The 22,198-nt window shown below is 44.8% G+C and overlaps 1 protein-coding gene across 1 annotated transcript in view; it reads right to left on the reverse strand.

Annotated features, from left to right (window-relative positions):
- Positions 1-3,971: 3,971 nt before the first annotated feature.
- LOC120849679 (kunitz-type serine protease inhibitor taicotoxin-like) overlaps positions 3,972-22,198 on the reverse strand; it is a 35,156-nt gene continuing 16,929 nt past the window's right edge. Inside the window, exons 2-5 of the mRNA XM_040221895.1 lie at positions 9,194-9,364; positions 6,842-7,030; positions 5,442-5,465; positions 3,972-3,997 (exon numbers count right to left, since the gene is read on the reverse strand). Coding sequence (XP_040077829.1) covers positions 3,972-3,997; positions 5,442-5,465; positions 6,842-7,030; positions 9,194-9,364 — 410 coding nt within the window. The remainder of the gene's footprint in view (positions 3,998-5,441; positions 5,466-6,841; positions 7,031-9,193; positions 9,365-22,198) is intronic.

Raw genomic sequence — 22,198 nt, forward strand, 5'->3', positions numbered from 1 at the left:
CAGCTGGTGGGCGTGAGCCCTTCCACACCAAAGGTCGGCGTGAGCCCTTCCACACCGAACACAAGAAACGGGATCACACAGATGAAAGTCGTTGCTTCCAAGTTTGAAGGTAATATTTCTTGGAGAAGGGAAAAAAGGGGACAAGGGACAAACACAAATTTCCAAAAACAGCTAGGTGACTGGTCCGCGACCAAAAAATCCGCCTGGTCCTGGTGTCAAACCACGGACTCTCCATTCCCAGTGGAGCGCTCTACCAACTGATCTAACCAGGAGTTAGACGTGAGTAGGGAAAACGGGTTTTATCAGCTGCCACCAGTCTAACATCAACAAATGCAACGGCCTGCATCTTAAAGTTATTATAATGATGCAATTAATCCAAAGGTGCAAGCGAGCTGGTCGAGAATGGCAATAATAACACCTGGAGTAGGGGAAAAAGGGGAACATAGGACAAACACAATTCTCATAGCACAGCTAGGTGACTTGTGTGCAACCGAAAATATCCGCCTGGTCCTGGTAGCGAACTAGAAACTTCTCAATTTCCAGTGGAGCGCTCTACCGACTAAGCTAACCAGGAGTTAGAATTCAGTAGAGCAAACGGGTGTTATCACTGCCACCAGTCTAGCATCAACAAATCTGAACGGCCTGCATATTAAGGCTAATTTAACGATGCAATTAATAAAAAGGTGCTTTCGTGCTCGACGAGAATGATGATGATAATTCATGGAGAAGGGAAAAAAGAGGGACAAAGGACAAACACAAACTTCCAAATCGCATTATTTTAAGGGCCAACATACATCATTTTCATTATAAGTGTCAACATTATTTGCATCATTATAAGCGCCAAGTTTTCCGCTTATTGGACTGGCCCTGGTCGACAAGCAGCAAGCTTTGCTGTAGTTCATTTACTGGCATCACTCAATATTTGCAGATTTCTTGAACCTAAATCGCCAACTATTAACACAACTGGTTGATGGTGGCGTTGCTTTGGCCTTTTTTGATAGGCCACGGTGAACTGGACGGCGGCCTGCAGAGTTTGCGAAAGTTTAGCTGCAAATGAATAGGGAGTCGCTTTCGATGGCTCCGAGTCTTTTTTGCGCCCGGTGTTTCCCACGGGGTAGCAGTTCTTAATCATGGCAAAAGAAATGCTGCCGTGTTCGTCATTGCAACAACCGGTCCTAATATCCGTGACTTTCAATGTAAGTCCAATGTACTTCTTAAAAGTGTCGTTTTTGTGCTTCATCGCTTGACACATTGGGCGATGCGGCAATGTGTTACGACCCCGGACGAGTGTATCCTTGTCAGGTTCAACTGAAACCTGTTATTTATAACCTAGTTCTTCTATCCTCGCCACGAGCGCCAGCGGAACACTTGTCGTCAGAATGTCCCGAGCCTTCCGCCACCTCTGTCTTTGTAGTAGAATGAACTAGAAATCTAGGTATTTGATGAAGATGAGGAACGTATACAAGGTGTTCTTTTGTTATTTCATAGCGCACTTGCTGAAGACCGCCTTTCTGGTTCATGCTATCGCCGGCCGTATATGTCTGTGCATAAGTTTTTTTCTTGCTTCGTCATTTAAAGGAGCAACGTGTTTTTACAGTCATTCATGCTTTTTAATACGCTGAACTGGTAATGTTGATAGACGACAGTATCGATGTAGAAAATAAGTAGCTTCTTCCAAACATAACTGTGTGCCGAAGCACTCCCAAGATGAAAAGGTGGGAACTATTCAACCACCCTAGCTCTCGGTGTATTCGGTTTCGTGAGAACATAGCGGCGAATTCACCGTGCCAGCTGTCGATCACTTGTGTTTATTTGTTTTTATTGCCAACTGTAAATGTGTAACAGGTTTGTATCGGAATATTTGAGTTTCAAGCGTAACAAGTGATTTCAATATTTGTTTATCCACCTTCATACTGAAACTTTGCAGCTTTAGTTTAAGTGACCCAGGGGGCATTTTAATTTGCCTATATCACACTTTGACTTTCATTCTGTGGCCGCAAGTTCTTTTATGTTGTTTTTGAATCACAGGAATAGATATGCCTTCGTACTGAGCGCGACTTGTCCGCTTTCACTGACGTTTAGTGACATAGCTAAATACTATAAAAAAAAAAAACGTGTCGGGAACATAATTTCCAACGAGAAACATCACTCAAAATAAAGTGTAGGCTCAGCTTCCTCAACCGCTTGGTGTCAGTTAATTAGTGACCTCACAGCTGAGACGGTCCTTAATGGGAATACGACACTACAACTGGCTTTTGGGAGATTTTGACGTTTTGAACGTGAAGTGCTTAGAGATATTGTGATGCTTAACTGTCTGTTGTGGTTTTTGTCCAGAAGATTTATTTTTGCAGGTACGAGTAGATATAATGTGATCAAGGAAATGAAGCATGGTCATTTTGCCGGCATTTCGATTTCTGTGAACAGAACCGCCTGTGAAAATATGAATGATGACTACTTGTGTGTTTGGGCAAGAATTTATGGGCCACAAAGGACGATTTCTTATTCTTCTAAAGAAAAATAGTACTGAAACAAGATACTTTGAAATAAAACCTTGACGAAAGTTAGAAATGAGCATAGACGCAAGAAAAGAAAAGAACAAACATGAGGAGCCAATCCAGCTTTGCAAGATTTAAATAGTGCCGTTGTTAACAATAAATTATATCAACACCAAGCAAGTATGCGAAGGAAAGAAGATGCTAAACAACAATACATTTTTTAGTTGATTAGAAAGACGCTATTTGCCTGTTTACAACGCTCTACATACAGTAACTTTCTTTACGTCGCGAGGTCTTGATTTTTTTCTTCCCATTATGTTGGTGATATACAGAAGTGTCTAGTATAAGACTTCATAGAAGATTAAATTGAAGAAATTAAACCCAGTTTCAAAAGGGTACCCTGGCGATTTTTCGAGCTACCGGAACTAACTATTCTCGGAATCACCGACCTTTATTCTTTCCGGTGTGATATTTTGTATATCAAAATTCAGAATGGTTGTCATGAAATAGGCAAGTGAAAATGATGACAAAAGCAACGTTCAAATATACTCGTGCTTTTCAGTACCGTGACGACAGCGGAAGGTAGGCTTGTAGGTCGAGCGGGCAGTCATAAAATGGACTATGCCGAGCATTTGTTTCGTGCTACTTGCGCAGGTGCTGATGCAAGCTTCGACAGCCTTCATTTGAAACCATGAAACTGCTAATAATCAGTTGGGAACAGAGTCTAGATTCCAAGGAGTGAACCCCTGCACTCTGCTGAGGGTACGTTTTTATTGTTTGCGTGTTACGACTCTATGAAAAACACGATGATGATCAAACTTTTAAATTCAATAACTTCACGGGAAAAAACTATTTTGGCCCAATATTCGGGTTACTATTTAAGAAGTGTGTGTTGGTGCTTTTAATAACTTTTTAGGCCGATGGGGGGCTATGAACAAAAAACAACGCCGGAGAACCACTTTAAGATAAAAAAGGTATATTATTGAATTAAAAAAGGTAGCTCCTTTAGCAGCTTTATGCCAATGTAAATATTGTGTATTGTGTTAGCGGGCTGTGTCTGTGATCTTTAGGCCCTATATTTTTCCTTTCTGGTGCACTGTCTTTGTTGCCTTAATTTATTAATTTAACGCGGTTGATCTTTGTATTTATGCCTTCCATTGTATTAATATGTGAGCCCATTGCTGTCCATTTTAAGGCACTGTAGGCCATTCGGCAGTCTTTGTATATTTGAAGTGTTTGAACTCCTACCATGCATCCAAGTTGGAGAATGTAGTATTTATAAATAATAAATAAAACGCTGACGATGCGAACAATCGGTGCCAGCGCACATGAAAATCAAAATTGGGAGGCTGTAGATGACAGCGAACAAACATTTCTTATTTGTGGGACTTGTTTAGAACATGTTTATTTATTCCTGCATTTGGAGTCTTCGGTGCCGTGTCGCTTACTCTCCTAGATCTTCATGGAGTACGCACTTCAATCCCAGCGTTTTGATTTAAGGACTGCAAATTAAAACACAATAGCGCAAAAATAATCAGTGACTAATTTAATCATAAACAAATGATTATATTTCAGATGAAAGGTAATTAGTAAAAAAACGTATATGCTGAAGCCCCCTTCAGACTTGTTCGACCGTTTCTTAGCCACGCAGAACAAAAATATAGCGTAAATTGTCAAAGCTCGTTACAGGAATGACAGGTTTGCGATTACAAACCCGCGACGTATCGAGCGGTACCGGTTACCACAAACTAACTCGTATTGTTGTAGCAATTGAATTTTTCCAAGTAGTAAAAATGGTCAAATCTAACTTTTATTATTATCACACCGGCTTCGGCTATGGGCGACAAATGCTACTGCAGAATTTCAGTCAAGTAAAAAAACAGTGTATCAAGTTTTTTTTGTATTATAATATAAAATGGTTAGTCCAGCCAGATTAACTGATCCGGTTTGCTTTTTAAGCAAATGAAGCAAAATGTATGTATATAACGCAATACATATGCCCTCGCTTAAGCCATATGTTCAAATATTACTTGGAAGGTATATTAAAAAATGAAGCTCAGTTGGTGGATGAATGACACATAATACCAAGCTTAAACAGACTTTATGATAAACATAGCCTAGCGTTACCTTTTTCTCAGAGCACACAGAGAGAAATTCACTGCAATTTACAGAGGATGGTAAGGGAATGAATGACGATTGTGATATAATTTAAATGTCAAATAATTTTTGTCTAAAAGTTGATAAAAAAAGAAACTCGTTTATAACTACACAAAACAAAAATTGCAATTGCACTCCGTGTCAGCATGCCTCGGCAACGGCAAAATTGATGCCCTCCGTGAGCGAGCCAGGGCGGCAATTCAAATCACGTGACAGCTATCCCCCTCTCCCCCACCCACACACATACAAAAAGAGGGGGAAGGGGGGAGGGGAGCCGAACTTTCATTTTACGTTGTCACGTGTTTCGCTTCGGTGTACTTATTCATTTGGCAGGGTATCAGCTTTCACGAGTTTGTCAAGTTGGGCTGTAACATGAAATGCTAAGGCTGCGGTCGCATATAATTTGATTATATTTCAAATAATAACGCGCTTAATTGTCGCGGACATTATTTGTTCACATTTTTGCTTTCCTAATGCTATATCTCCACCTTTAATTTATATAGTAACTGACAGCTTAAAAAACGAGAATGTGGTAAGTCCCTTTGCATCTTACAATCGCACCGCAGCCATCGAGATGTATTATTATGCGATAAGAACGTGGAACAAATCACGACGCGCGAAGAGTAGGCCTAAAAAAAGCCACACCACGCGTTTCTTTACTCTCAGTGACCGTAGCCTAAACAAGCAGGGGTACACTGAAGGGGGTTTGATAATAGGGGTTTTCTTTCCTGGGCCCACGGGCTGCCGCCGATGGCTACCGTGAAATTTTATTAAATGATTGATAAATACCTTTGAAAGTTCTCTTCTCCTTGGCTGTGAAAGTGATTTGCCATGACATGTGAATAAATCAAACAAGCGCCAATGTGTGAACACCATAAAGAACGTGTGGTAAACAGCAAAAATATATTTGGACATAGATGCAGAAATACGATATCTCCGCGAGATGTAGCGAAACGAGATTAACATATGTCTCCTGACGAAGCCATCACATCCACACCGGAAGTGATGAATCATCAGCAGACACGTTGTTCTCCTTTTTGTTCAATTTCATACTCTAGTTTTATGTGTACACCATACATAAAGCAGCAAAATTTGAAATAGAATAAAAAAATACAGGCATTACATTTACACATCCACCGAGCACAAGGACAATGCAGGGAGAACCATCCGCTCAAATAATAAACCATAAAACTAATATCAATACACGTATGACGCAGTAAAAAAAAAAAAAAAAACAAAAAAAAAAACAGGTGGGAGATTTAACAGCGTAGAACCATATAAATATTTTCGTGTTACATTGGGATATTCGAATTTCTTTCTACCAGGTAGAAAGAACGGTAGACAAGAAAGAGACTTCAAAGCTGTTTTGAAATGATAGATAGTTTTGCTCTAGTGGGGCACATTCAAATACTGAGTTGTGTAAACTGCATAAGGCGGTAATCTGGGTATCAATGGTATTAGTACTATAGTTTGCTCAGGGTTTCGACTCCACCAGAGATGCGGCACGAAGGTTTAATGCTACGCCCCTTGTTAGGTATTGGTTTAAAAGAAAGTAAAGTCGTAGTTATTAACTTCTTTTGGCAAAAAAGCAAATTACTTTTGGGTCGAGGACCACTTTAGCTTCAGTGGGGAGGATTGGGGGAAGGGGGGGGGGGGGGGGGGCGGGGGCCAAGAATATAGATTTGCTTTTGTTTTATTTTTGTTTGTGATGCAGTGTTCAGCTGACGTAACCCAGCCCTGCGACAGCGTAGGACTGAAACTCGTGTTCCACAACTGAATCCCCGAGGTATCATTCCCAGCCGAACCCTGATGCAACGCTTGTGTCCAATATAAAGCCCACAGCGCTCGATCGACGTAGATCACGTAAAAATTCAGAGCAGAGGCCTTGCTTTGGGCGCAGCACCAAGCTGGAAGGGAAACAAGCTGGACGAGTCGCCCCATGTTCGATCTGGTTGCCAATATTTGCGATGTGCGCAGCCAAGAGCGTTGCTTTTGATCGCGTTGCTTGAACAATTTTGTTCCGATTTCTTTGCGACTATCATGCATTTTAGCCAGTTTAATTTCAACTGTCTAGTCAAACCACCTAACAACGTATAACGTTTATGGCACATTCCAATTCTTCTAACAATTTCTACAAAAGCAGGGTCACACGCGGATGCCTGTGAAACGCTGATGTGGCATTGTCTTACTTTTGCAGCGACTCTGGCAGTCTTTTTTGTTCCAAAATATGTTCTGAGTCTTCGGGCATCTATTTGGATCGACCAGTATACATTCGTTAGAAGCCCCATTATAACAATAACGTTTCTTTGGTTTATCATCCGTATATCGGCATTTCTCATCTTCGTACGGGACAGAGCATATGCTCGGAACTTTGCGTCCTGAAACAAAGTCAAATAAAACATACAAGATATATACTGTTAGTGTAATATCGACCAGCAAGAAAGACACGTATTTTATGCATGAAATGTACAAGTGTTTCATTGAAAGCCGAACCCCGTATGGGCTTCAACGTGCGATAATAGTCTCCTGCGCATTTGTATTAACATAAGTTGATGTAAATACCCGCACTTTTTGGTATAGTTTCTCCTTATGTATTACTTGAATTTAGCTTCTATGTCGATAAAATATACAATGTACATTGCGTTTATTTTCATGTTTGTGATTCACATCACACTGTAAAGACCTGCTCATTCATACGTATACCGCGGTGGAAACTCAGCGCCATAGACAAAGTGCTTACTTTGCACTGTATCAGCACTTTATCCACGGTCCCAAATATTCATAGGTATGGGCAGTGCGCGTCGCAGCTGTCAAGCAAGGTCCCCCTCTCCTCGTTTGAGAGCGACGCCGCCAGATGGCTCCTTGATATGCAGCTAACAGCAGCCTGTCTCTAGTCCAGTTTCCTATGTTCCTATGAGAGGCATGCTTCTGCTTGTTTAAGTGCGGTAGCTTTATAGGCCCAACCGACTTCAAAAGTAGAGTAAGCCCGAAATATGTAAGTCAGTCATTCCGTTATCACTAAATGATCTTGGCAGAAAACTGCAACCGGCGCGAGGAATCGAACCTCGGTCTTCGGCGTGAAGCCGAGTGCGATGCTCACTGAGCTACGGACGTATTTTTTCTTCTTTATTATGGCTGAGCTATGGCCCAAAACGCCTGGACGGAAATAGCAAAAATAAATAGTGTAAAATAAAAAAAAAAAAAAAACGCACCGAGCGGAGAGGGACTGAAGGGCAAGACAGGGAAGAGCTGAAACAGGTGGTGTAGAAAGAGCGTGCGGAACGAGGGGTAAAAAGGACAGGAAAGCGCGTTCCCACTCACCGCTTTGGCAATGGTGTGACGTAATTTGTTTTCGTACAGAACTCTGCAATAGGCAGCACCTGAACTAAGAGCAGCACCTACTCCAGGCACTGAACGGCTAAGGGTCATCCTGCCAGGTAATACCCGAACGAAGAGCACCACCCATCCTATAAGGCAACTTCATTTAAACACGTTTGGCAAAATAACCATACACACAGCTAATTGTTTAAAGCTGTTTTCTGGAAGTGCCACCTCATGCATAACTCGGTACTTGCTCTACACGTGTTGCTTAGACACTGTTTCGTCATTTATTATGGTTTTGCACCTCAGCAGCGGTAATAATATTTCTAAGAGCCCGTTGGAGCGAAGACATCTCTGGCGCGGTGTTCAAGGCCGCATCTGCTCAAGTCAAAGCAGACTCTCAGAATGCAGAGAGCGAGCCTCCGGGTGTCATGGGAACGAAGTACCTCGTTTTTAGTTGTGCCGTCTTGACGGCTGGGATCGTGCGGTTGGGGCGCGTTTTTGTTAACCGCTTCGGGACCGATTTCTCCCAACCGCTTTTGCTAACCGCGAAGTGGTAACCAATCGCAACGCGACGCCTGCGTGACGTCGGTGGCTTTCAAAACAAGGGGGTTCCTGTCACTCTAGTCCCAGCGTTGCAGCCGACAAATCTTACGAAGAAACGTGATCTTCACGTCTTTCACTTAAATCCGCCACGAAAATGATTGACTCGTAATGTTAACGGGCTTGCTCCGGTGGTTTGGTTTCGGTAAGCTACTTTGTTTATTATTCGGGGTGCCGAAGCTCGTCCCTGTGTTGCCTTGTTCCTGGATACCGGATCAAGTAAAATAATATAAAGAAAGTAAAACAAGAATAATAGACAGTCGCGATTAAAACGGGAAGCTTCTACCAGTGGATGAGAAGAGAGCAAGATGATGTTTTCACGCGCACCGGAAGTTCCGTGATTCCAGATGGCGGTGCCCGCGCAGAAAAAATTTTGTAAAGGGTTTTACCGTTTTTTTTTTTTTTACTCTCAGAATTGAAAGAATATAATAAAGCGCTGCTACATGCTAGTCTAACGGAAAGCGCATGTGTAATTTCAAATGAACAGGTAACGTTTTTCGGAAGAGCTGTCACAGTGAATATTGTTATAAGATATAGCGTTCGCGATGATAAGAGGTTCCCTCCGCGATGATATCATGATAACAGAATATCTGCTTGACTGCGATGTTAAAACTTACCTTTGCATTTTTTTAGGCATTCGTCCTCGTCAGCGAAATCGTTAGCATTACCTTCGCAGCCGCCATAGATGAACCACTCGCATGTCTTTGTTGTCAAATTGAAATAAAACTGTGGCACGCGTGCCCTGCATGGTCCGTCATCCGGATAAAGAGCGCATACGTACTCCGTCCCTAGAAATACAAGAGCTTTGCATAACAAATTGGTAACTTTGCAGGAGCATTTTTGTGCTTTTAAGTTGGAGTGCGTAAACGTGTTTCTGGGTTTGGACAATTTCAACGGCGGCGTTGTCCACTGTTAGAAACAATTAACGGTTTCTAGCGGTGCGTTGGCTTGGGATTCAAGCTATCATTTTCTTAGGGATGGTGTGTGTATATCCTTTTGCATGTCTTAGTTTTATACAACGTCTCACCATACGCTGAAAGGGAACAAAAAACTGTTGCAACGCAAGTAAAAACGCAGACGAAAGACGCGATGTGAAGAAGCTTTCTTCGCGCTTGATTGAATCGGTTGGCTCTAAAAAGTGCATGTATATGACGACAAAAATACCGCAATCTATCGCATTCTGAACAGCATGACTGACCTTATTGGCTCGTTACTTTGGGACCGTTCGGATTTAAGATAAAACGGTGTACAGTTATGTTAACACCATCTCGCTTGAGCTTTCATTCTTGTTTGACTTTATGCTTGCATTTATAGGAGCATGAAACTTAGGCATAGATAATGCTCAAAGTTTACGTACGGAAGGTTACCACTATTTTTAATCCTTATATGGCTGTTCGTAAGCAGGCTATAAGTCAGTATACCTTGGCGGTTGACAGACACAACGTATGTTAGCATTCTAAATTGAGACTTTTTAAAAAGTCCTAGAGGAATAAACGTGACTAACTTGTATTGCCTCAAATGGTGTTTAACATTTTGAAATAAAGTTTTAGGTTTCGGTTCAAACTGCTTGTGGGCAGCCTTGATACAGTCAACACCAGTGGTAAATGCCACTGGTGTTATAAAGCGTCTGACTGCAACTTTAGCTGGGTGACGTTTAGCGTAAAGCACATTCAGATAAAATAATTTGGGGTGTCGTCTGATGCAGCTTTAATGTATTCATTCCTAATTGACGTTTGTCTTTTGGCCATGAGGAGCAGGGCAGCTGGTGGGAGATACTTTTGAAAAGATTCCGACACTTAAATACGCGCCCAGCTATAGTTTTCTTTTATTGAGAACGCTTTAAAGAACTTTTAGAGAAAATGCTTTAGGATGTCATCTAATGCAGGTAAAATTACGGCTTTCCAAGTCACGAGTCTAGACCTAAAATGGACCATAAACATTAACGCCTACCCGTAGCAATCTAAACTTTTCGACAAAGGTGTTTTTCACAGGACGGTTTTGTCTTGTAAAATTACAAAGTGTAGCTCCCTTTCTGCAAAAAATCGGGCCAAGAGACTTCCCAGGGTGAACGGCGGGCGGCGACGCAGGCAACCAAGTCGAGTGACGGGGCGGGCTTGGCGCTCGAATCGATAGATGGCGCTACCTCCTTATCGAGACAACTCGCGACCACCGTGATTTAATAAAAGTAAATGCAGACAATAAAAGCAAAACTTAAAGCAAAAAAAAAAAAAAAAAAACGCGTTTGCATCACGACGTCGCTTTTGCGGCCAACGGATTTCAACTGCGTGTCGTTTGCTTTCTTTCGCTGGTGGGCTGCACCTTCCTATGCTGCTCCCGACGCCATCTATGAACACGCACATCATACGTGTCCTGGAACTCGACTCGGTCGAATGCGTTGCCGTTCACCGCTTACCCTAGCAAGTGTTTTGGCCCTATTTTTACAGAAACGGGGCTACGCTTTGTAATTTTACAAGAAAAAACCGACCCGTGAAATACACCTTTGACGAAAAGTTTATATTCCTACATGCAGGCCTTGATATTTACGGTCAATTTTAGATCGAGTTTGGTGACTTAGGAGATCCTATATATTCATTAGATAAGGGGCTCTGCATTTCTTCTTTGCTAAATGTTAACAAAAACAAATGATGGCGTCACTTTTTCTTGTACTCATTTCTGTATTCTCCAGAATCGAAGCAATTTTCATAATTTCCCACGAAAGGACCTTGAAAATGAAACTAATGAGATCAGCAGACAACGCACAAGCCTCTTTTTACAGTTATTTTGACCCTTTGGTTTGTTCACTGATTGGCTTCCTCAGTTGATCGCAGTGGTTGTCTTCTCAAGGCGATATAATAGAAAACGACCTGTAATAATGTTTTCTCTATTTTGGAATTCCACAATAATGCCGATAGAATTTTTAATGTGAACTTTATTGCGGATTGTACCAGATGCTTAATCGGTAAATATAGGTAAATCGGCCATCAATTATAGAAAAGAATAGCATTTTGTGTGTTATTAATGAATATTTATAGTAGGGCTGAAAATGCCCACCAATTGCATACCGGGCTTCTATACACTACGTTGAAGGTAAAATGCCTTTTTTGGCGACTTTTACAAAACTGAACTGGTCATCGTTGTGCAAAAAGTTTCCTAGTAGTAAACAAAAATACCACGGCAAAAAAAATGTTTTCCATTTCTGCTCAACAAAAAACAAACTCAGAATTGTTATACATGCGGAGGGAACTTATTTCAGGCTTCTATCCTTAATTTATTGAGGGGCATTACCAATTAACGCTACTAAATATATTGGTGTTCAAAATCTCAGAAGCCTCGAATGGCAGTTTTCTAGTTAAACTTACAAATTAAAGGATAATAATCACAAAAATATTTTTCATTTTTAGGTGTAGTGCCCGACGCTAACCACCCCTGAATTGTAAAAAACACTAAAACTTTGTGCTGAGTTGCTGGTTGCTATCAAGTCACGGCGGATGAGTAACGCAATAAAATTATTAAAGCAAAAAAAAAAAAAAAGACTAACTCGTGAGAACTCGTGAATTTAAAAAAAAAATTAGTTATGTGTACGCTTTTCCAACTCAGCTCTTTATCTTTGAAGACTTTAAAAATATTTTTTTTTTCAGAAAAAAAAAAAAAAACAAATATAAATAAAGACTTAGTGTAGGATAGTACATGCGCAGTTCAACCTCGTGACAATAAACCCAGCCACAAAAATAGGGCGCATCCACATAAAATGTTCTTTTACAAGGCTTCTGCGATGACATGCGGGAACACGTCATCGCGCTTTTTGCAGTCCATAAAATTTTAACCGTCAATTTAATTTCCAGAGTAAACACTTGGCGCCACATCCTGGTAGTTTGGTGATAGCCTTTCTGTTCAGAAGGAAAGGTGGATAAAAAAAAAAACAGATCTCCTGAGAAAAGAGAGCCTTGTTGTACCGACCGGCTAAATGAACTATCCGTCGCAGAAAGCTCAGACTCCGTAAGATTGTGACTCTAGCGGTTTGGATATAACTGGGGTTCCGCGTTTTCGGTTTTCATTTTTTCGAAATTCGGCGTACTTTTTTTTTGTGTTTATTTTAATCGTTTTTTTTTTTGGGGGGGGGGGGGGGAGGGCGCTGTATATTTATGCCCTCAAAAGTTTACCGTTTTCTTTTTGGTGAATATGAAAGAAAAACACCATCGGACACCGGATGAGATGATCCTTGTAGCTCTGATATTTGTGATCCCTCAAGGAATAACGGCACAGATACATTAAAAAAAGACAACAAAAAAAACGAAACAAAAAAAAAACTCGACATTTTATATGGCAAGTGTATGCAACGGTGAAAAAAATATAAATTTTTTGTACTACAGGATTATGTGCCCTTATTATAGCAAACATATATGTACTTTTCCAAGTTCTCCTCGTGTATCCACGCCCATTCTTTCCTGTTAATGACCCTGGGCTTCGAGAATGCCCTCACAACGTTAACACTGGCACGCTGAGGAGATGAAGCGCTGCCTCAACCAAAAATGGCCAATCAACCAAATGTGACTACCAAAAGAGACACGGTGCGACGTTTCGAAGCACGACAAATTTCGTGTACTCACTAAATTCTGGCTGCAGATCTGTGAAGCTAAAAAACCTTATACTAGCCCACACCCGAACTTTTATCTTTTAGAACGAGGAACTTGACACGCTAAGCCCGATCACAAAAAGGACACAGATATCCCGTGAAGGACAACCCAAGACCTCTTTTGTTGCATGTTGAACCTTGGAAGAGGGCAATCACGAAGAGGTCACACAATGTCGAACCTTGCAACGCCCTCTCTTTCCTCCCCCTCTTCCACCAACCCCAGCCCATCTCGGCGCGAGCCTAAAAAAATGACCATTTTCGGTTAAAACAGAATTTTAGAGAATGGATTCGGCTTCCTTTTATCGGTTTCAATCGAAAAAGCCGAACCTAAACAAGGACTTTTTTTCGGTTGAAACCGAATTTCCGAAATGGATTCGGCGTACTTTTATCGGTTTTTATCGGTTGAAACCGAAAACTCCGAACCCTACATGTAACGGGATATTTTCTGAACATATGAGAATAAAAGGTACCCGAGGAACAAAATCTCAATGAGCCGAGATTTACCAAAGCCTAATAACGTCAAAACAAGAAATGATATTGTAAACGCTCGTGGGATTTACATCACTGCAAAACACTTGCCAGCAAGGAAAAGAATAACGTTTTTTTTTCTTGCTGAAAACCTTGTTTCACTGAAATAGATGCTAAAGGCGCCCACAATGTACTTTTTTACTTTGACGAAGTTAGGCTTAGGTGGATGTTGACTTATACGTAAATATTCTTTTCCTCGGTTGTCTTTCGATCCAGGTAACGTCATGTTCTGAAACTTTCGCGTTCCACCCCAACTGCTAGCGTTGCATTCTCCCTAATTTTGAGCTCCATGAGAAAGCAAGCAGTCCAACGTCCTAAACGTAGGCTACTTGCTTCCACAAATAGTATAGAGCCCTGCACTATACTTCGTCTAACCTTAAAGTCCAGACGCAGCCGATGCTACAAGCTGATAGGATCAATACTATAGTGTCAAAAGAGCATCAGCATGGCACTTTTCATGTCTCCGTACGTGCTCTATCATCGTTGAGTTAATCATAAAGAGATGAGGCTGATTTACGCTTTTGACTCTGCTTGATTGGCCCATTACCTCGTAGCGCTGACTGCGTCTGGACTTGAGCGTAAACAAACTCAAGGCGCTTTTCAGCAGCTCTGCATGGGCGCCGCCATAACCGATATTCCGTATTTCTTTCCTTTTATTGCGTTTACTTCACTTCATCATTACCACACAAGGACAGCTTATTGGCATCTTAGATTATACCGTGTCATTCTCGCCGGCAAAGACCTTTGTGGAGGCTCGTCAACGCCCGCTTCAGTGACTCGGCATCACGGTGAGACAAGGGAAGGTCAGGAATGGCGGCTATAATCCGGCGCGTGCGCAAAGCGTCCATAGACCAGCTCAACTCTCAGACGTCGCGCCACTGCAGTGGCGCTGCTGTCGGCACTGCGCATGCGCAGATTCTCCGCCTCGGGCGAATCTGACATCTGGGCATGCGAAGTGCTCACATCCGGTCTGGGCAAACCTCGGGCTTGCTTGTGAACAGTGCGTCGATATAGCAATATTTCGTTTTCCTTTTAAGTCCGACGGCAACCAACACCATGATTTGACGGAGCCAATCAAGCTGCGCTAAAAGTGCGTAGTCATGGCGACTGCGGTCTTTGTAAATTTGCTATCCGACTCAAAAAAGCAAATACTCGGGTTAGCGGAGCATTCAGTGTGCGTGATTGATTTTTTATGTGACAGCAAAAGCAAGGGATGAATATTTAATAATGCTAGAATTTGAAGACGCAATTTAGTACATGCACTGTTTTTAACCAAACTACCCGGAAGCAATGTACTGTATACATAGACCTCTCTTGAAATACTGTCCCTTGACAACAAATTTGGAATCCCTGCATAATGGCGGACTAAAACTGCAACGTCACGGCACACTTTATGCGTTTCGTTGGAGTAGAAATAAAACACCCCCAACAAAAAAAGGTGATGGATGAGTGTATTGACGTTGCATTTGCGACGCTGCTTGATTGGCTCGTGGCTCCTAGCGTAGGCCGCGCTCCGACGTTCATTATCATATGGAATGAATTGCACGTTTCACGATGCCAGTTGCTCCACCATTGTGTAGGAGTTCCGACCTTCTAATATCCGGCACGCGAATTTCGAAAGGGGTCTGAAGGCGGGAACACATTTGCGAAAAAACGAACCGAAAATCGGAGAGAAATCGGAGGCTGCGAAAATCGTAGCTTGCGATTTTCGGAAGACGAGCCAGACGAGGTGGAATGCGCGGCGCGGAAATCGCAATGCACTGCGGTTTTCGTGCTCCGACTTCAGGAGGCTGTGCGGTAGTCTGGCGAACTGGCGTCCGATATTTCGCGCCTCTTAAAAACTTCAGCTATTAAAACCTCGTTGAATGCCACGCGAGCCTTTGTACCACCACCCTTTGATAAAGAAAGAAGGGGTTTTCTACGAAGTTTGAGACGAGAACGCAGGAATGACATACGATGTTGCCTGCCCTGCTTCCGAAGCTGCGTGAGCCGCCATGTTGCGAGCCGATCGTATCTTTTCGTTCCGTCCTGTTCCGGGCTTTCGCTCACCGAGCTCCTCCGCCCCGAATTCGGAGGCGCCGTGCGAAAATATCTGGCGCTGCAGATCTTTCGAACCGCTCCCGATTTTCGGAAAATGGGAGGAGCCTAGCTGCCGTGCGATTTTCGTGTGCGGTTTTCGCACAAAATTCGGCTTTTTTTCGCAAATGTGTTCCCGGCTTGACCCCCCAACACGAACTACCTTATAATACAAAGTGACGAATGCCGACCCTTTCCCATCGCTCCTCAGCCAATCAAATTGCGTAATCAATTACTAAGAACTTCTAACAAGGAATCATGAAGCAAGAAGTGTGATCATAATATGTAGCATATTATGATCACACTTGGCATTTCGCGTGAAAGCACACTGCTGCGATTTCTCTTTTTTGAGAAGGGGTGAAGCGATCTCTTAACGTGTTTACATTAGAGTACGAGATTTTTCATGCATATTCTACCCTGTGGCGTCATTGACTTGTAAAAAAAATGTAGAGTGCAGAAATAACCCCGGTATATAAGGAAAAAAATAATCAAACAATATTGTACAACCGAAAAAAACATAAAACACTAGTTTATTTCTTATTTTTACCTTAGAAAATAATATAGACTTAAAATATGAATGAGAACAATTTATTTTGGTTCGCCCCGTTTAGTATCACAAACAGTAAAAAACATCGTTACCAAGCTTTCACAAAAATGACAAGCTTTTTACAGTTAGTCTATACTTCAGTACAAATTTCTTGAAGCAAAAGTTGTAAATAAAAGTATGTGGTTGTACTATTTTGACTTGAATTGAATTAAAGAATATTGCCGCGCCCAGGGGTGAGCAAGCAGCGCTCGGTCCCATAATTCTAGAAGATTCTAGTTTATTCTTACTTGGGGCCTAAATTTATTTCGTCTTAGTTTCTTGTTCTCGAAGGTGCCTGTTCATTCTCACCCCAAGCGCGCGATGCTCAGACCTTCTGGGCCTAATTTTCGCAATGCTGCCCTACCCGAGATAAGGAGGTGAGCGTTACCTTGTCGAGTCAGTCTCGCTCTCGCTTGCTGTTACGCCGCCGAATCGCCACCCGCTTTTCTGCTGTCTTGACGCTAGGTCTTTATTTTGTTTGGTGCAAGTTCGCCAATTAAACCTTTATTTTCAGTTTGAATTTTCGAGCGCTTTTCCATCTGTGACATTTCTGCTGAATGTGCGAAGTACCATAGCCCTCGAAGTGTTCCCCTCCGATGCCTCACAGCGTAAGCACAGTGCCCGCCACAAGAAGACAGTCCTTGGAGACTATCGAGACCAAAAAAGCCGCCATGTAAATTTTTTTTTCCCCGAAATTCGGTCTGCTGCCGTAGAAGACCCACCACCAGTCGACGAAGCCAACGATGAGCAACTAATTGTCGCAGACTCCAGCCGCTGCCTCTCCCGTGGTTTACCTGTTAGTCACCCTTCGAGCTCCAATGACCTTCCAGGGTGAGATCTACGAAGACATAGACGACTGGGTCCAGCACAACGAACGCGTGGCACGCCAGAATGGATGGACAGCTGAGCAATGCCGGCAGAGCCTCTGCTTTTCTTTAGGGGGAGTTGCGAGCCACTGGCTTGGGAACCATGAGGCTTCCTTTGCGTCATGAGATACCTGCAAGGCTTAACTCAAAAGACCTTTCACGAGCCAGGATCAACGACAGCTAGCGGAAGACCTGAAAATAAGGACTCAAGGCCACAAAGAAACAGTCACCAGCTTGGTTCAAGACGTCCTCCGCCTGAGCAGACGCGCCGACTACCAGGCCACCAAGGAAAAGAAGGTACGCGTCCTGACGAGAGGCGTGGAGAACGACATCTTCGGCGGCCTTGTTCGCAACGCATCAACTACTGTAGACGGATTTGTAGCTGAAGCAACGAACATCGAGCGTGCGCTGTCGGTCTGAGCCAGCCACTACAACCAACTCGCCGGCACGCCTGTTGCTTCGGCTCTGGCATCTCACCGATTCGACCAGGACTGCATTGGCGCTGACAACCTTCAAGACATTTTTCGCGATGTCGTCAGGGAAGAGCTCCGGAAAATCTACACGCTGCTGATCGCCCCGCCTAGATTTCCATCGCCAAGGTCGCCCTAGAAAAGGTTCAGCGACCCTTCCAGCCAGGCGCTCCCGTCTACGTTGCAGCACCGGAAGAGCCCATTCTCAACTACACCGCAATCGCACGGTGACCGTCGCCTCTTGCTTGCCCGTATACGGCGCCACCACGACGGGAACTTCCAACGCCGCAGTACTCCCGACGTCGCGAGGAGCGGCAGTACGTGCGCCCGGATCAGCCAGCACCCTGGAAGACTGACGTGTGGAGGACGGCCGACCGACGCCCGTTGGGCCACCACTGCGGGGAAGCGGACCACATTGATTGCCGAAGCCCCTACCGACAACTTGGGCTGCGCGGGTTCGACCCGAGCGACACGCGTTCAAGGTATGGTGAGCGCCCATGAGACATCGATGATTATCTTCGCCGTCCACCGTCTCCTCCGGCCACTTCACACCGAGGAGCTCGCTCACCTTCACCAAAACGCCCTGCATCGGCTCATCGTAGGTCCCGCCGGAAAAGCCTGTCTCCCCTGCCTTGCCCTCAAAACTAAGTGCGGCAATACCGGGAGGTGGTATTGCCGAGGACGTACGACGTCAATATCCTTCACAACCGTCGGAGGCATCCCTACTAGCGAGGAGACGCATCGGAACGACGCTTCTGCGACGGTGTCGAATAACCTCAACGTTACCATCGACTGCCACGACACGACGGCCCTCATCGACACCGGAGCAGAATATTCCGTTTTGAGTGGGAATCTCTCTCGCCGCCTTCGGAATGGGATGACGACATGGAATAGCCCAAAAATACGAACCGCCGGCGCACATCTCATCACACCGGTGGGAAAACGTACTCACGCGTGGACGTTCACGGGGACACCTGTCCAGTGAACTTCGTCGTCCTCAAGGACTGTTCGAAAGCACGTGATCCTTGGCATGGACTTTCTGTGTGAATACGGTGCCGTGATTGACCTTGGGGCGAACAGGTTGACGCTGCGAAACGCCGTCCTAACTCCGGAGAGATCCAAAAGGACGCCACCAGCCGTCCGGCTCATTGCCGACCACATGAACCTGCCGACGCGCTCAAGTGTTCTTGTGCCCATCATGGCCCATGCAGTCGCCTGCGGGAAAGTTCTTCTGGAAGGCAACGTCCAACTGTTTCTCGGAAGAGGAATTGGCGTCGACAGGGGCGTAGCAGAGCTGCAGGATGGACGCACTGTGGTCCTTATGACGAACTTTTGACAGGAGGCGCAGCCTCTCACAAAATGTGCCGCTGTAGGACAAGTCGAGGAGCTCTGGAACAGGGCCGAAATCGCTGCAATCCACAATGAGCCCCGCCACCTCAACCATAGAATAGTACGCCGCCGCGGCAGCTTGACTTTAACCGCAAGCTCAGTGCAACTGAATGACGACAGCTCCAAGAGTTCCTCGCCGAATTCAGCGACTGCTTTGCGACGACGTCGAAAGTGCGCCAAAGAACAGCTGCAAAACATCGCATCGTTACCAACGACGATGCGCTTCTTGTGCATCGGCCGCCATCTTGGGTCTCTATAAAAAAAAGAGTGGCGATTCACGAACTAGTGGAAGGAACGCTCAACGACGACATCATCCAGCCTTCGAGCAGCCCGTGGACGGATCCGGTCGTAACTGGTAAAAAAGAAGGACGGAACGCTTCGATTCTGCGTAGATCACTGGCGGCTCTACGCGGTGATGAAGAAGGACATGGATCCGCTGCCCCGCATCGACGACACACTGGACCGGCTTCGTCACGCCCGAAGGACTGCACGAGTTCAAGGTGATGCCCTTCGGACTGTGCACGGCGCCGGCAACTTTCTAGCGAGTCATTAACACCGTACTGGCAGAGCTCAAATAGCAGATCTATCTCGTGTATCTCGACGACGTCGGGGTATTCTAGGCTAACTTCGACGAGCACTTGCGACGCCTTTTCGCCGCTTTTCATGCAATCAGGACCGCCGGACTCACCCTCAAGCCGACGAAGTGCCGTTTCGCCTACGGCGGACTGATGTTTTGAGGTCACGTTGTGAACAACGAAGGTCTTCGTCCTGACCCCGAGAAGACCCTTGCCGTAGCGGCATTTCCTCCGCCCACCGACAAGAAAGCCGTCCGAAGATTTCTGGGGCTTTGGGCCTATGCTAACAGCGCTGCGTTTGGGATTTCGCCCAGCTTTCTGCTACGCCCACGCACCTCACGAAAGACGCCGTGAACTTTGATCTGGGAAAATAACAAAAACAGGTATTCGATGAGCTAAAGCGGCGACTACAATCGCCACCGATTCTTGGCCACTTCGACCAATCAGCCGAAAAATAAGTTCACACCGGCGCAAGCAATTCAGGACTCGGCGAAGTACTGGTTCAACAACAAGAGGGTACAAAGCGCGTGATCACCTACGCAAGTCGGACGTTGTCGAATGCGCAACGAAATTACTCGACGACCGATAAGGAATGCCTTGGCGTCGTCTGGGTCATCACTAAATTCCGCCCGTATTTATACGGGAGCCCTTTTCGGGTGGGCACCGACCACCACTCGGTATGCTGGTTAGCGAGCCTGAAGGACCCATCGGGACGTCTCGCTCAAAGGAGACGACGACTGAAAGAGTGCGACATGACCGTGGTCTACAAGTCAAGTCGAAAGCACAGCGACGCGGACTGCCTGTGCAGAGCCCCCGTCATGTCAGCTAACGGCTGTGTCAAAGACGACGACAACGGCGATCACTTTCTTGGCGCCGTGAGCGTTAACGGTATGGCAGTGCTCCAGCGGGACCACACACTAAAAATTTCAACACCCATGTTCGTGTTAAAAGGGTGTTTTTCCGAGCTCACACCCTTCCTACACCATTTTTACATGATTTTTGAATATTCAAGGGTGTACGGAAAGGCCTACACCCTTTGTACATCCTTTTTACACCCTACGGCTACCGAAATCGTGTTAAGAGGGTGTTGCGGTGGTACACCCATGATTTCCGAATCGTCGAACTCGGAAACCGCCGAATTGCAGACATAAGCGCCGACAGCAGAAGTCAAGAAGCAGCCTGCTCAATTTAGAGGATTTCGTGAAGTTCAAGTAAGCACAATGGGCAGCTGACATCCAAGCCAAGCCAACGCTCAAGTTGTTTTCAAGCCAGATGAATGCCGGCGTTGTGTACAAGCTCCTTGGTTGTTTACGTGCAAGCGACCACGAAAATATCATCGGTTACTCACGCACTTCTGCTCAGAATGGTGAGACCACATCGGTTCTATTATGATACATTCCGTCTCATCCTGAGATGTACTAAAGCGAAGGCTAGACGTGCGAGACGGTTCGGGCTCACAGCTTTACTGTGAGCCTGTACCGTAAAGGTCGGTTCCGACACTTGCGTTTGAGTGTGTTTGTCTGCGTTGCGTTTAGAACCGAAAACGAGTCACCGGCACATCTGTGCTTCGTATGAAGCGTGGATTCCAATTCAAAGAATCATCTTGGCACGCGATATAAGCAGCAGGGATGTCCTGGTTTCTCGCAGCCGCAACGCGGTCAAACGCAACTGTTTGAACCAGGCTTTACGTGGTTGTCCTGGGCTTGTCCCTCGCGCTTTATTCTTTCGATTTTAGGTATTCATTTTCAACTCGCTCGCTTTTACCAGTACTAGTAGATACTCAGGCTGCACGAGGGTTCGTGCAGTGCGACCATCTAGCGATGCTATGAGCTTGTGCTCGAGCCTTGGCTTTAATGCATCTTAGTGGGGAAGGCAATCATCGGGGATATATGACACACGATGATGCCAAGTCTGTTCACGGCGGACTCTCGTGCTGTTCTGATTGGAGGAGAAGGGGCGTGTAAAAAATTGGCAAATGGAACATGGTTAGCGACAGCGCAAATATATGTTGGAAAAAGTTCAGAACGTTAAAGTGCAGCAGCCTGAAACTTTGGAGTTAAGCAATTAGAGAATCATTTGAAGACATCTTTAGAGGTTCAGCCTTCTCTCCCCCCACACCAATATTGAAGGCTGCTAGGATATTGGTTCAGGCTAAGCCCTCTGTCTTTCAGTCAGCGAACTCGAGCCGTTCCACCTGACCTTGTTATTTCATAACAGATATGTTAGAAAATGGAATGCAGATTTTCTTTACACGGCCAAAGCATAAAGTGTTATCAAATAATACCTGCCATATTCATATTCTACATTTACAGACCGGGGCTGCCCCGCCTGTGGAGGGTGAAGATGCGAGCAGCCTCGAAGCCCACCAACAGTGGCTGTGTGCTGAGAGCGAAAGCTGGTGCCTGACGAAGGCCAGATTGATCTTCGAAAGGATGCGACTGCCTGCAAATGGCTACATGTGTTGATATTGATGGGCATATGCGGAGGGCAAGTTCGTCT

The sequence above is a fragment of the Ixodes scapularis genome, unplaced genomic scaffold (assembly GCF_016920785.2).
Source record: "Ixodes scapularis isolate PalLabHiFi unplaced genomic scaffold, ASM1692078v2 PGA_scaffold10__122_contigs__length_95168666, whole genome shotgun sequence".
Taxonomy (NCBI): Eukaryota; Metazoa; Arthropoda; class Arachnida; order Ixodida; family Ixodidae; genus Ixodes; species Ixodes scapularis.